Source organism: Culicoides brevitarsis, chromosome 3 (genome assembly GCF_036172545.1).
Source record: "Culicoides brevitarsis isolate CSIRO-B50_1 chromosome 3, AGI_CSIRO_Cbre_v1, whole genome shotgun sequence".
Taxonomy (NCBI): Eukaryota; Metazoa; Arthropoda; class Insecta; order Diptera; family Ceratopogonidae; genus Culicoides; species Culicoides brevitarsis.
In genome coordinates, this window is record NC_087087.1 from 13,243,172 (window position 1) to 13,257,496 (window position 14,325).

The following is a 14,325-nucleotide window of genomic DNA, read 5'->3' on the forward strand; positions in this document are numbered from 1 at the left end:
CGTGTTCTTGAGTCGAGTCAGAAAAACGTCCTTTGTTTCCAATTTTGGTTTCCTATCGACTTTTGATTCGTTTTTTTTTTTGTTTGTCACATGCAGCGGACAATGCATCGTTAAGAGAATTAGAATTAGTTTCACTTACACTCTTTGTTTATATTGCGAGTTGTGATTATTGTGTGCGCGTGTATGGGGCAGATATTGAAAACAAAGATATGAGGAAGGAGTTTTTTTATAATTTAGGCGTATTTTTAGATTTTTTTAATAACTATTTTTTAATTAGAGTTATTTATTTATTTTATTTAAAATTAATTAATTTAATTTTTTCAGGTATTCTTTAAATTTTTATTAAAAAAAAAAATAAATAAAATAAACTTTTTAATTATAAAAAAAAAATTAAATAAAATATTTTCTTTTATAAAGATTTAAAAAAAATCTTAAAGGTTTTTAAAAAATTTAATCTAATTTCTTAATTTTATTTAAGGCGAATTTAATATATTTAATAAATAATCAATTAATTATTGATATATTTAGATTTCGACACTTAAAATAAAAAAAAAAAAATAAAAAAAATTACTGACCTATTTGAGATTATCATTCACTTTAGAATTTTCTATTTTTAACATGATTATTTTAAATAAATTAAAAAATTAATTATTTAATTAATTAATTATTTAATTTTTTTTTAATTTAAAAATTTTAATAATTTTTATTTAATTTTTTTTTATTTATTTTTTAAATTTTTTTTTTAAATTTAATTAATTTAATTTATTTTTTAATTTAATTATTAAATAATCTTAAAAATTATTCAAAAAAATTAAAAAATATAAATAAATAATTAAAAATTATTAAAAATATTAAAAGCTAATTTAAAAATATAAATTTTAATATTTTCTACCAGATTTAATTTTTACAAATTTTCCAAAATTTTATTGAAAAAAATTAATTTTATCATTTTTGTACTCCTCATTTGAATTTTATACCTAAAGGACAGACAGACAGACAAACAATAATAGTATTTTTTAAATTTTCTTCAAAATGCACCAAAAATGACTCATACAAAAATTTTGTACAAATGCATTTATTTATCGTTAAATTTTTATTTGTGTATGCGATTTTTTGCATTTGTTTTTGTCGAAACGGAACTATTGAAGGTCACTGAATTTATATTTTGTTTTCTTCGCTTCATTCGAGCGTAGCTACTAAATTTATTATTTTTATTTTTCGTATTCTTCATAAATAATTAAAATTAAATTTAAATAATTTTTTTTCTTTTTATTTTCAGAAAAAAAATAATTCATCGCCAGTCGTCTCCACTTGCCTTTCAGTGACCATAAATCATCATCGTCTTATCGCCATCGCACACATATTGATGTTGCCACTAACCACAAAATTTATTGCATGATGTTCTCCGAGAAGAAAACGAAGAACGAGCAACAACAAAAACTCTTCTCCCCATAAAAAGATTCCCACAAATATATTGCATTGTTATGTCTTTCATGCGTCTTTCGAGCGAAAGAAAAAAAAACACACAAAAAATGTCGATGACAAAAATGCATCAGCAGATCACACAGTACGATAGTCCCATCTCCGCTGGTGCAGTTTAGAGAATAGGTTAGTGTTGTTCGTCGCTATCTCGTGTTGTCGTGCATGTATAAAGAAAAAAAAAATATTCGATGGAATAATGCGCTATAAGGTTATTATAACAATTTTATAAATTATTATTATAATTTTTTTCTCTCTCTTCGCCAAACAAATAACAAGCGCTGTGTATTTCTAAACGGCGACTTGGAAAAAAAAATGCACATGCGAAGAATAGCCAACTGTAGAGTCGCTGTACGTTTGGTTGAAGACACGCCGTTCGTGTACCTACCGTTAAAAAAAAGTACAAGTAGCTACTGTTGTGCACTTTATTCCAAAAAAGGCGTCTTTATGTCGCTTTTAAAATCAATGGATGCTAGAAATGTCGTGCTCGGTACGTCATAGAAAAATTTGTGTGTAAATTTTTTTGTTCTATATTTTAAAATTTTTCTCTCCAACGTTCGAGTGTGTGTGTTTATATTGTGCGGAGTGGTATGATGAGAGAGGCTAGAGAGTTGTCCAGTCAATATAAAGTCCCTTAAATATTTTCTTTTAGTTTTAAATTGTATTTTATTTTTTTAATTAATTAATTTAATTTAATATTAATAAAATTTATTTTTTTTAAATTATTTAATTATTAATTTTTTATTTCATTTAATTAAATTAATTATTTTTTTAAAATAATTTCTTAAAGAAAAAAATATTTAATTGAAAAAATAATAAAAAATTAATAAAAATAATTAAAAAAAAATAATTTCTTACTGATAATTGTTTAAGAATTAAGATAATTCTTCTAAAAAATAATTAAAAATAAAAGTTATGAAAATTTGTCATACAAAAAAAAAATTAAAAATCAAAAAAAAAAATTATTTTGAATAATTTCTTAAAGAAAATTTAGAATTTGGTTATATTAAAAAAATCTGTAGAGTTAATGATATTAATTTTAAAAAAATAAAGAAAACAATAAAATCCATTCAATTTGTATCACAATAATTGCTTTAATTTTTTTTTTAATTATTGAAATTTTGAATTTTAACAAATTTTATTTTTTTTTCAATTCTTTTTGAAAAAGGATAAAATATAAAAAAATTATAATATGAAATTAAAAAAAATATTTTGAAATTATTTAATTTAATTTAATTAAATATAAAATTAAAAAATACTTTAAAAATTTTATTTTTTTTTAATTTAAAATAACATTTTAAAAAAATAAAAAAAAAATGAAAAATTTTAAAAAACTAATAATAATTTTTTTTAAAAAAATTTTATATTTTAAATTTAATTTTAAAAAAAAATTTTTTTTTTGCATCAAATTTAAGCAATTTTTTTAAATGTTTAATTTTTATATTTAAAATTTTTTTGTTAAATTGTAAAAAAATATTTTATTTTCTATTTTGATTTATTTAACTTTTTTTTATTTCATATTTAATTTATTTAAAAAACAAAATAATTTTTATCGCAATTTTAATTAAATTTTATTAATTTAATTAAATTTTATTAATTTAAAAAAAAAATAATTAATAATATATAAAAAAAAATGAAAATTTTGAAAAAATAAAAATATAATTTTTTTAATAAAGTTTGAAAAATTATCATAAAAAATGTTATTAAAAGAAAATATTTTTTAAGTTTAAAATGGAAAGTCAAAATTAAAAATTAAACCAAAAAATTAAATTTTCAATCAAAATATTTGATTTTTAATTTTTTTTTCATGACAAATTTTCATAACTTTTATTTTTAATTATTTTTTAAAATATTTTTTGATTTATCTTAATTCTTAAACAATTATCAGTTTTCAAAGAATTTTGTAAAAATAAAAAAAAAATTTAAAACAAAATTCAAGACAAAAAAGCCCTCCGGACCCATTAAAAATTTTTTTGTCATCATCATCATCGTCGATGTCGTCGTCCGTACGTATTTTGTACACAAAAGACCTCCCGTACACTCAACACGTTAAAATAATATTAAAAAAGGCAACGAAAAAAAAAACCTACACCAATGTGTATAATATTGATAGGAGAAAATTTTTTCGGGCCCAATATATGACGACGATGCGATGGGGAGAACTTGCACTACAGAATTTTTTCGCTCTCTGTGTGTGGAGGTGGCGGCGACAACAACGATACTACAACAAGTACGACGACGACGCTACTCCGACGACATTCTGTACATCATTGAAATTTTCGTGTGTAAAATAATGTAATTCAAGTTGTTATTACTACAACTACACACACGACGACGACGACGAGCGGGCATGGAACCAAACATATGCATCGCCACTGCCGGTAGTGTCGTCTTATATTAGCCAGAAAGAGTTCGATATATTTTTGCGTTGCACATGCACCGCGCTACACTCGAAAAATGTGCTGAAAACAACTAACAAAATGTGCATTCAACAGTACTTTGCGTTAACTGCACACACAGAGACAGGGATGGTGATTTTTTTAAGTAATTTTTTTTATTATATATTTTGAAAAAAAAAAAAAATAACTAGAAAAAAACGGAAAAAAAATTTTGTACAAGTTATATACACACAAATAGAACATAGAATAGATAGATTGGAACATATAAAAAAATACATTATACACGATTATAGTCAACATATAGCTAGAAATTGCATAGAGGGCTTTATAATATGGAAAAAAAATTATATATATATTTATACATACACGACAACACGCGTTCTGTACCCAACATAGTGTGAAGATAGCGAAGAAAAATTTTGGTCTAGTGCATTCTACGTTTTAGTGAACAAGTCATTTATAGTTTTTAGAACGTACCTTCAAGTCAAGTAGTAGTGCAGTAACTAAACTAAAAAAAAATAAAAAAAATTATTGAAAGTGCAATCAAGACAGTGAAAAAAAAAATTTTTTTAAAAAAATTAAAAAATGTGATTTTCGAAAAATTCCTAAAAATAAAAAAAAAATAAATAATTAAAAAAAATTAAAAAAATGGAGACAAGAAAAAAAAATAAATAAATAGTAGTGCACAGTGTTAAAAACTATACATTCGCAAATGTTTGTTCAATTACTTGTTGCGTCACAGTCACTTGTGACGTTGTCAGTGCTTTATTATTATTATCACTATTATTATTATAATTTATTGGAAATTATTTCGAATTTTGTATTTTTGAAAAACTTCACCAACAATATCAACAATAACAACAACTCACCATCATCATCACCGAAAGCAGAAAAAGAAATATCAACAGTGAATTGCATCGACGACGACTTTACTACGAAAAAAATTAATAATAACAATAAAGATAACAATTGTAATTTGATTAGTGCAGAACTAGAAAAACAACTATTATTATTATTATTGTTACAACTGTCGGGCAACAAAAAATTCAATTTAGTGCAGTGTAATTTAAGAGAAAAATGGCCGATTGTTCATACGCTCGTTGCATACAGGAACGTCGATTTATAAAACGTGAACTACAAAAATGGACTAAAAATATGGTGTATATTGTAGGTGAGTGGCTCCTCATAATTTTTTATTATTATTTTTTTTTCTTCTTCTACGTGGAACGAGTCTACGGGTCCGAAACACGAAAATCCTTTTTATTTATTTTTTTCGCGTTTTTTTTTAAGTTTTATTATGCCTCGAACAACACACCCAAATGGATGCATCCACAAATATCACCCTGAAAGTACATAACAAACAAAGTACATAACAAGGCGCAACAGTTCGTCGTTTTCCTTGAGACGATGTACCTACCACAGCACAGCTATACAACTACATGCACACAATTTTTCGTATTACAATAATAGTGCATAATATCATAAATATATATCAGTGCCATGCCGAGTAAATACTGCACATTATCAGAGAGAAAAAGAGAGTATCACAATTGAGTTGGGACACTGTGTTCTTTTTTTTTTTTGTCATCCGTAGGAAAAAGTGCGCAATATGATCGCACATCAATTTTATGTGTCGTGCATGAAATCTTGATATATACTTTTCAGTGTGCCATACGACAAAATGTGCATCCTCAGCTGTAAAAAGAAATGTTATTACTTCGAAAAAAAACGGATCGTAAAAGGGTGAGGATGAGAAAAGTGGGATGTTTTTTAAGAGATTAGAAAAAACAACTGGAAGGAAGTTGATAAAGGGTTTTTCATAAGAAGATACGAAGTCCTTGAAGGAGTTCTGAAAAAAAATCTGTTTCATTGAAGGATTTGAGTTCACATCACCCGATATCAGCATTTCATTGAAAAATAAATGGCATGAGATATTTTGATGGTTTTGTGTTATTTAAGTCGTATTTAAGCCTAAGGTAGTCTAAAAAACCTAAATTTAAAATTCTAGAACGAACCAAAGTGTTTTCATGCATTTTTAGTGAGATTGGGTATGTCAAAGAGGTACTTAAATATACCCAAATGCACTGAAAAATGTCTAAAATCTGTTTGGTTCGTTGTAGAATTATAAATTTAGGTTTTTTGGACTACTTTAGGCCTAACTAACACAAAACCATCAAAAAATATAATGTCATTTTATTTTTCGATGAAATGCTGATATCGGGTGATAAGAGTCGTTTAAATGATTTTTGAGAATTATAACTAGATTTAAGATTTTTTTTGAAAATTATTATTGGACATAAATTCCATTAAATCTGGAAATTTTTCAAAACTTTCTGAGCGCTATGGGCAAAAAACGGATCAAATTGATCCCTTAAAGGATCAAAAAATTCCCTTAAGGATTCAATCTGACCCGTTTTTCGCTCATAGGGAGATTAATTTTAATTAAACTTAAAGTTTATTTCAGAGTAATAGCTAAAAGAAGTTGACTCATTTTAGATCTAAAAAAATAAAAATAAATGATTTCATGGAATTTTTGTTTGATAATAATTTAAAAATAAAACTTCAAGATACATTCTTGTTTGGTTCTTGAAAACCTTTCAAGCAAACTTAAACTCTTCAAAGAAAAGACTCAAGTATTTTTTTCAGAACTCAGGATTTTCAGAAAAATTACGAAAATATCCTCTTGATAATTTTACTCTTGAGAATACAAAAATCTTATTATCATCAACAGACTTTTATCAAAGTTTTCCAAATTCGTTTCCTAATTTAAATTTTATCTTCATAATTCAGACATGGAAAAAGTTTATTTTTTCTCGGGAACCAAACTCATTTCCCAAAATTATATTTACCCCAAGATAATGAAAAATAATCCTAAATTAAGTCAATTTTATACATTTTTTAAGTAATTCTACAAACTTTAGTTTTTGAAATATAAAATTTCCCCATTTTTCTCTTAAAAATTCAATATTTCTTTATGATTTTTGAAAATTTCCCGAAAACGAGGTTCCCAGGCTCTCGCACTTTTTCCAGGACCGTCACAATTCCTTCCATGCTATTTAGTTAACTCTTTCTGTTTCATCGAATCCAAAAATCGTATTTAACATCATCTTTAATCATGGAAGCCTGAATTAGCAACCTTGGGCTGAGAAGACCTTCCTTCTGAATTATCCTTGACTGGTTTCAAAACTGTAAAAAACCCTATGGGCGAAAAACGGGTCAGATTAATTCCTTAAAGGATCAGGTTGACCCCTTAGGAGTCAAATTGATCCCTTAAGGGAATTTTTTGATCCATTAAAGGCTAAATTTGTTCCCTTAAGGGTTTAATAGGACCCCTTAAGGGATTAACCTGATCCCCTTTCGAATAGGTCATCTACAGACCTAAAAAATTGGATCTTTCAAAAAATCCCCTTAAGGGATCAATCTGACCCCTATTACGCCCATAGGGAAGGTTCATAGGGAATTCTAATAAAGCTTTTATAACTATTTTAAAATTTTTCAATAAGACTTATAAAAAACTTCATAGAACTTTAAAATGTTATAAAAACAAGATTAAAAACTTTTGAAAATATTTTGAGAGTCAGTTTTTATTTTTACAATTTTTTATCAATTTTTCATGGAACTGATTTGAAGTTTTTCAAAACAATTATCCTTAAACTCAACTCTTTTATTTTTTACCGCATTTCGAAGAAAAAATGTGGTAATAAAGTCGAGGTAAAATTTTTTGAAAATTCTTTAAGACTCTTTGGAAGTGTTGAGTGAATAATGAGGTTATCTACATTGATTTAAAAAAAAAGTTAAGACCTACTATCAGAAATTACTAAGAAAGGTTAAAATTTCACAGTATGAAGTACAATAGGCCTTCCTTTAAACCTAACCCTTCCTTTAAACTGCTCATAAAGCATTTTTTACTCCCAAACTCTTTCCTACTTTACCCCCATCTTAACTTTTCCCTTTTCATCTAAATTTTTAAATGCTGAGCCATTAGCATTACTGACCACACATCTCCCAGAATTCCCTTTTAATCTATTTTTAAAACCTAAATCTTTCATAAATGCTAAAAAACTTGATTATTTATTTAATAGCAACTGACACATCACATCATACTAACAAAATTACGTGAAATACACTTCCTCATCGCATCTCGTCGTCATCATCATCTGGAAACACTTGTTGCTTCTCAGAACCAATTCAACGTTATATTTATTTCACCACAAACTAACATACATTGAAATACAGAGTAGGCGAGAGAGCAAAAGCAACAAGCAGCAGCAACAAAGTTTTTAAGCATTATAAATGTTCAAATTTTTAAAAGACAATATGGGCACACAAATAATAAACACATCACTTAACTAAAATGCAATAAAACACAAAATAAAATGAAATGCATAAATGTCGAAAAATTTTTCGTGCACAGTAGTACTTTTTAAAAGCATTTACCAAAAACATTTAAACTACAAAACTTTATTTTTCAAGTAAAACTTTTTTCGAGTACACAAGTCGAGTAGGCATCGATACCGAGTATGAGGGCGTCGTTGTCACCTCCTCATTCCCTCATTTTTCCTTTTTGCAGAAAAACTCGAACAACAAATATTTGTAAAATAAAATGAAATAATAAATACACAATTATTTGCTTAGTTTGCCGCCTTATATGAGAGAGAAAGAGACATGTTATCGTCTCCTGTTGCTGCTGCTGTTACTTTGCTGCTGTCAATGATACTCAGGGATGGATTTAAATTTTTCGGAAAATTTTTAAAAGTCGGAAATTCATAAATTTTTAGCTTGGTTTGGATTAATTGAATAAAATTCAAAGCTTAAATGTTCAGGGTTGCCAATAATTTGAAAAATTAATTTTCTATATTTGAGCGATTTATTGATTGTTTTTAATGAAAAATATTTAGTTTGTGAGTAATGATTTCTCAAATATATTATTTTGTAAGAAAAATCGTTTTTTCAAATCGCATCAATATTGGAAAATTTAAATTTTGTGAATTTTGTTGGATTTTTGGCAACCCTGTTTTGAAGCATTAACCTTAAGTTTGGAAAAGATAAAAAATTATTTTTTGAGATTAATATTCTCATAATTTTTAAAGTTAATTGCTTGGTTTGAAATTAACTAGAAAAAGGTTAAAAACTTATAAACAGAGTTGCCAAAAATCATATTTTTTCAATATCCTCCAATATTTAAGCGATTTTTTGATTGTTTTTGATTCAAAATAACATATTCGAGTATAAAATTCTCAAATAAGTTATTTTGTATCAAAAACAATCATAACATCGCTTCAATATTGGAGATATTGAAAAATTTTTACGATTTTTGGCAACCCTGATTTATTGATTTTTTTTTTAGACAAATTTTCATTTTTTGATACAAAAATTAAGATTTTAACTTGGTTTGGATAATTTTTAAATACCAAATATGTAAACAGGGTTGCTTTCGTCGTCTTCATCTTTCAATATTTAAGTAATTTTTTGATTAAAAAAATTTTTTAGAGTTAATATCTAAAAACTTTAACTTTAAATCAAAATTTATCAAGTTTTTAATAGTTTTCAACTAAATTAATATAAAAATTACAGAGTTGCCAAATATCTTAAAAATCTTTTCTATACTCACCAATATTTTTCCAATATTTTCTCTTTGATTCAAAATAAGAGGGTTAATAATTCAAAATTTTAATTTTACTTCAAAATCAATCATAACCCGCTTCAACTTTGGAAAATTGGATAAATTTTGCGATTTTTGGCAACCCTGAGTCTTAATTACTTTTTAAGACAAATTTAGATTTTTTTGAGACTTTATATCCCCAAAATATCTCAAATTAGTTAAATTTATTACTTTGTTTGGATTAATTGATTTAAGTTTTGAATCTTCAATTCAATTAACAAATACAAGATTTAAAATTTGTAAACAGGGTTGCCAAATTTGTAATTTTTTTTTCTATATCCTTCAATATTTAAGCGATTTTTTGATTAAAAAAAAATATTTTAACTTTAAATCAAAAAATCTCTTAAAAATTGAAGGATATAGAAATTAATTTTCAAATTATTGGCAACCCTGACCTGAAATTTCAACCCCGTAACTCCGCAACTGGCAATACCAAAAAATAATAACAATAAAAGGCACAAATAATATTATTATGATTGTTTGACTGTTTTAAAACATTAAATTTTGTGTGTGTTTGTGCATTCATGTTTTTGAATATTATTACTTTATATTTATACCATCATCTCATCATCGTCATCATCCTTGTTGCAGACAAAGTTTTCCATACTTTTCTCATATTATCAACTACACGCCGTCGTGCCATGTGTGTGTTCGTGTCTTTGTGCCAGCCAGAGCAAAACTTTTCGAACAGTGCACAAAAATATTTTGCTGTCTAAAGTTTTTCGTATATTTTCCTCCCACTTTCTATGCACATTTTCGGGGAGAAACTTGCTGCTGAAGAAGCAACAAGTGCCTTTATACATAAATTTTGTATGCATAAAACGCACGTTGTTGCTCCAGCTCATTGTGTTTGTTTGCAAAAATTTAGTTTCGAATGAAAATTTTCATCCTCATTTCGTTAGGATGTCTCGAGTTTTCTTCTCATTTTTTCGTACGAAATTTGGGACTCCCTTCGTGAACGCGTATCTATGACTGCAAAAACAACAAAAAAAAATTTAAGTGAGAAACAAAACTATTTTAACTGTGTTTTGTTCTCGCTCAACTCGACTCGAACGCCAGAAATGTGGCGATGTGCAGCAATTTCATATTGTTATTATTATAGTAGTTTATGGTGTAAATGATGGTGTTATAATAATAATAATACAAAACTTTTTAGTTTATATACTTAAAACTCTTTCAACTCTTTTAGTTGTAGTAATAGACGAGTGTATTTTGTGGCGTTGCAGCAAAAAAAAAAAAAAGTGCAAGAGAGAAACACTTTTGTTATAATTGGCTGGATTGAACGACGACGACGACGACAGACGAGACGCGGTTTGCAAATGATACAATCAACTTGCTGTTTTGTTTAATTGCGCTTCGGGGATCTCTAAATTGAGTGAGAATTTAACAATTTTGTGGAAAATTTGTGTAAACAATCGCGGCGGATGCACGCTTTTCAATTGTCAATAAGGGGAAGTCGATTTAGGAGTTTCTTGTTTAAAAGACTTGTTGCGCGTTGTTTCTGGGGGGAAAATTGAAATTTGTCATAGATTATTGTATTAGAGGAAAACTTAAGTCATTTAGAGGTTTTAAGTAAAAGAATTCAGTCAGATTTTGAATTGAAATTTCTTAACTTTGAAAATTTGAGAAATTTGAAATTTTTTGAACAAATTTAACATTTGACCTCATTTGAACTTCAAAATCAATTTTTGTTGTGATTTTAAAAATTAGATTTTCATTCGAGATTTAATTATTTCGAGGTTTTGAGCTTATCAGAAGACAATTTCTTGAAAACTCAATTTTGGAGTATTTTGGAATATTAAAATTTTAACGCTTTACTTAAGCTTACGTAAAAATTTGACTTAAGTCAAATGATGGACTAAAGTTACAATTTTTTTAATTAAAAAATTATTGAAAAACCAAAAATTGATTGACTTTTTTTTAAACTGAAGCTCAAGTCAAAATTTTAAGAAGTTTTTATCTTAAGTTTAAGTTTACTCTTAAGTTTAAGTCATAAATTTTTACAGTCCCAAACCATTTAAAAAATTATCAAAATATAGCAGGGCTGCAAAACTTATAAGGCTTAAACTTAAGCTTCTACAGGGTTGCCAAATTTGTAAGAAAAAAATTTTTCAATGAATTTTTGATTGATTTTGATGCAAAATAAAATTTATAAGGTTGAATAACCTAAAATCTTAATATAACTTCAAATCCACTAAAAATCTCTTAAAAATTCAAGGATATAGAAATGATTTTTATGATTATTGGCAACCCTGAGCTTTTAAAATTAATGCTTAATTTTAAAGAATATTTTGACTTAATAGGCTTTTAGTCTTTGACTTAAGCTTAAGTTTCAGAATAAGCTGGATTAAGTCAAAAATTTTTGAATTTTTAACGAAAATTAAATAATTAAATAAAATAAATAATTAAATTTAATAAAAAAAATTAAATTAATTAAAATAATTAATTTTATTAAATTAAATTTAATAAAATAATTAAATTTTTTAAAAATTAATAAAATAATTGGGCTTAAGTCAAGCTTGAAAAGACTTATACTTTAGCTTAATTTGACTTAAAAAGTTTTCAGCTGTGAAAAAGAGTTTTTGGTATAGTTTAAAAAAATTTTAAAGAATTAAGCTTAAAGATCAGATGAGTTAAGAATCGTTAATTCTTTAAGAAGCAAATTAAAGAATATTAAATAAAATTCTTTTCAGAATTAAATTAGGTCTAAATTTATAGATTTGGTTGGTTCTTGCAAATTATATACAAGATATTTTGAGTTAAATATTTAAGAACTTAGGCTTAAGTAAAAAAATTTTCAATTTGCTTGAAAAAAAATTAATTGATTAATTAAAAAAATAATAATTTTAATTTAATTTAATTTTAAATAATTTTTTGAAACCAATTTAAATAATTTTTTCTTCTAAAGTTTAATTTTAGAAACAAATAAAAAATTTTAATGAAAAAAAAATCAAATGCTTAATATATTCTTATATTAAGTAAAAATTTCTTCAATTTGACTAAAAAAAACATTAATTGATTAATTTTCAAAAAAATAATTAGGTAATTAAAAAAAAAATTTAATTTAATTTTAAATAATTTTTTTAAATTAATTTAAATAATTATTTTTCTTCTAAAATTTGATTAAAAATCTTTAAAAAAGTCAAAAGTTAATTAATTTTTTCTTAAAATTGAAGTCAAAAAATTTTTTTTTTAATTTTAATTAAAAAAAAATCAAATGCTCAATACATTTTAAATATTTTACCATCAAATCCCTTAAATAACGATCAAAATCTAAAACTCCACAAAATTTTGTAATAAAATTCTTTAAAAAATTCCTCGACTCATACACATGCATTTTCTACATCTCCTTCAACAGAAAATTTTCCTCATCCTTCAATTTTTTCCAATTTTCCATGAAAAAAAGTGCACATGCTAGACATAAACTGAACAATAAACTCAATAAACATTGTAAGACGGCATATTTCGACGTACGAACCTGTTGCCAAAAATATTTTCACATAAATTTCGTCTGTATGGTATTTCCGGATAGCTAAAATTTTGTATAGATAATCTCCATCCATGCACGTCTCTCCATTGCTTTATAAGCTTAGTTAGGTGCCGTTTCTCTTTCCACACCCGAACAAAAAAAAAGAGAAGAAAATTGGTGTGTCTGGAACCTTGCTATTTATTGTCTGCGCTGCTGCTGTTTCTGTGGTTTTAACATCGTTCAACGACGAAAAAAAAGTGTAATGAAATCCCGAAATTTTTTTTTCTTACCTTTTTTCTGTACATTTTTTTTCGGGGGGTATTAACATTTATTACATCCTACAACGCGGTACCGTCACAGAGAATTTGTTTAATTTACGCCAGACAATTTATGTTGATTTCAGTGTCAGTCACTTTATGTCCTGCTTCTCGTTTTAACTCGATTTTTTTTTGCTGCATTGTTGTCTCTCAATCAAGTCTCCCACTCCCTGTTTATTTTCTTTTTTTTATGAAAAATAATTTTTTTTGATGTCCCGTCAACTCAATTTATAATTGCCGCCTCCTCCTTGCGATATATGTTCAATCATTTTTTGGGGTAACGACATTTTATACGGAGTCGTGCGCCTACAGATGAGAATGAATGAATGAGTAATTTGGGTATCAACAGATTTTTAATAGACGACGACGTAATTGTCTACGATACACGTAAATTTTTCGGTTGTAAAAAGGGATGAAATGAAAGGTGATCGAACTCTGTGAACGTTTTTTGTCGTAATAAATATTTTTTTCGTGACAGAAGGAGATTTTTTTTAGTAAAAATTAAATAAAAATACAGATTTTTACCTCCTTCCTAAGGGAAAAATATTGCAATGGAAAAGTTTTGGGAATAAAAAATTATTTTTGAGCGTGTTTTTAGTTTTTTCTACTTTTTTTCAATAGATAAAAATATTTAAAAAAAAAAATATAAATTTGTTAAAAAATTAAAAAAAAAAATAAATTTTAATGAACTTTTTATAGAATAAAATTTCAATAAAAAAATTAAATTACATTAAAAAAATTAAATTTAATTTAAAAAAAATGTTTTCTTCTAAATTTTATATTAAATTTAATTTTTTAAAAATAAAAAATTTAAATTTTTTATTTAAATTATGAACTTGTGTTAAATAAATTAAATTTTTTTAAAATAAATTTTAATTTTAAATTTTTTTAAATTTTTTGGTTAAATTTAAAAAAATTATTATAATTATTTAGTTTTTTAACTCAAATAAATAAAAAAAATTTTTTTTAATAATTTAAAAAATTTTTAAAAATTAAAAT

The 14,325-nt window shown here is 25.4% G+C and overlaps 1 protein-coding gene across 2 annotated transcripts in view; it reads left to right on the top strand.

The window, feature by feature from the left end:
• LOC134833893 (mushroom body large-type Kenyon cell-specific protein 1) overlaps positions 1-14,325 on the top strand; it is a 74,936-nt gene that overhangs the window by 26,043 nt on the left and 34,568 nt on the right. Inside the window, exon 2 of one of the 2 annotated variants that reach the window (XM_063848381.1) lies at positions 1,280-1,690. Coding sequence is in view for 1 of the 2 variants with exons in the window: in XM_063848377.1 (XP_063704447.1) it covers positions 4,956-5,049 (94 nt within the window). In the remaining variant the exon portion in view is untranslated. Of the gene's footprint in view, positions 1-1,279; positions 1,691-3,983; positions 5,050-14,325 lie in introns of those variants that run through there. The other variant, XM_063848377.1, reaches the window with a different exon arrangement.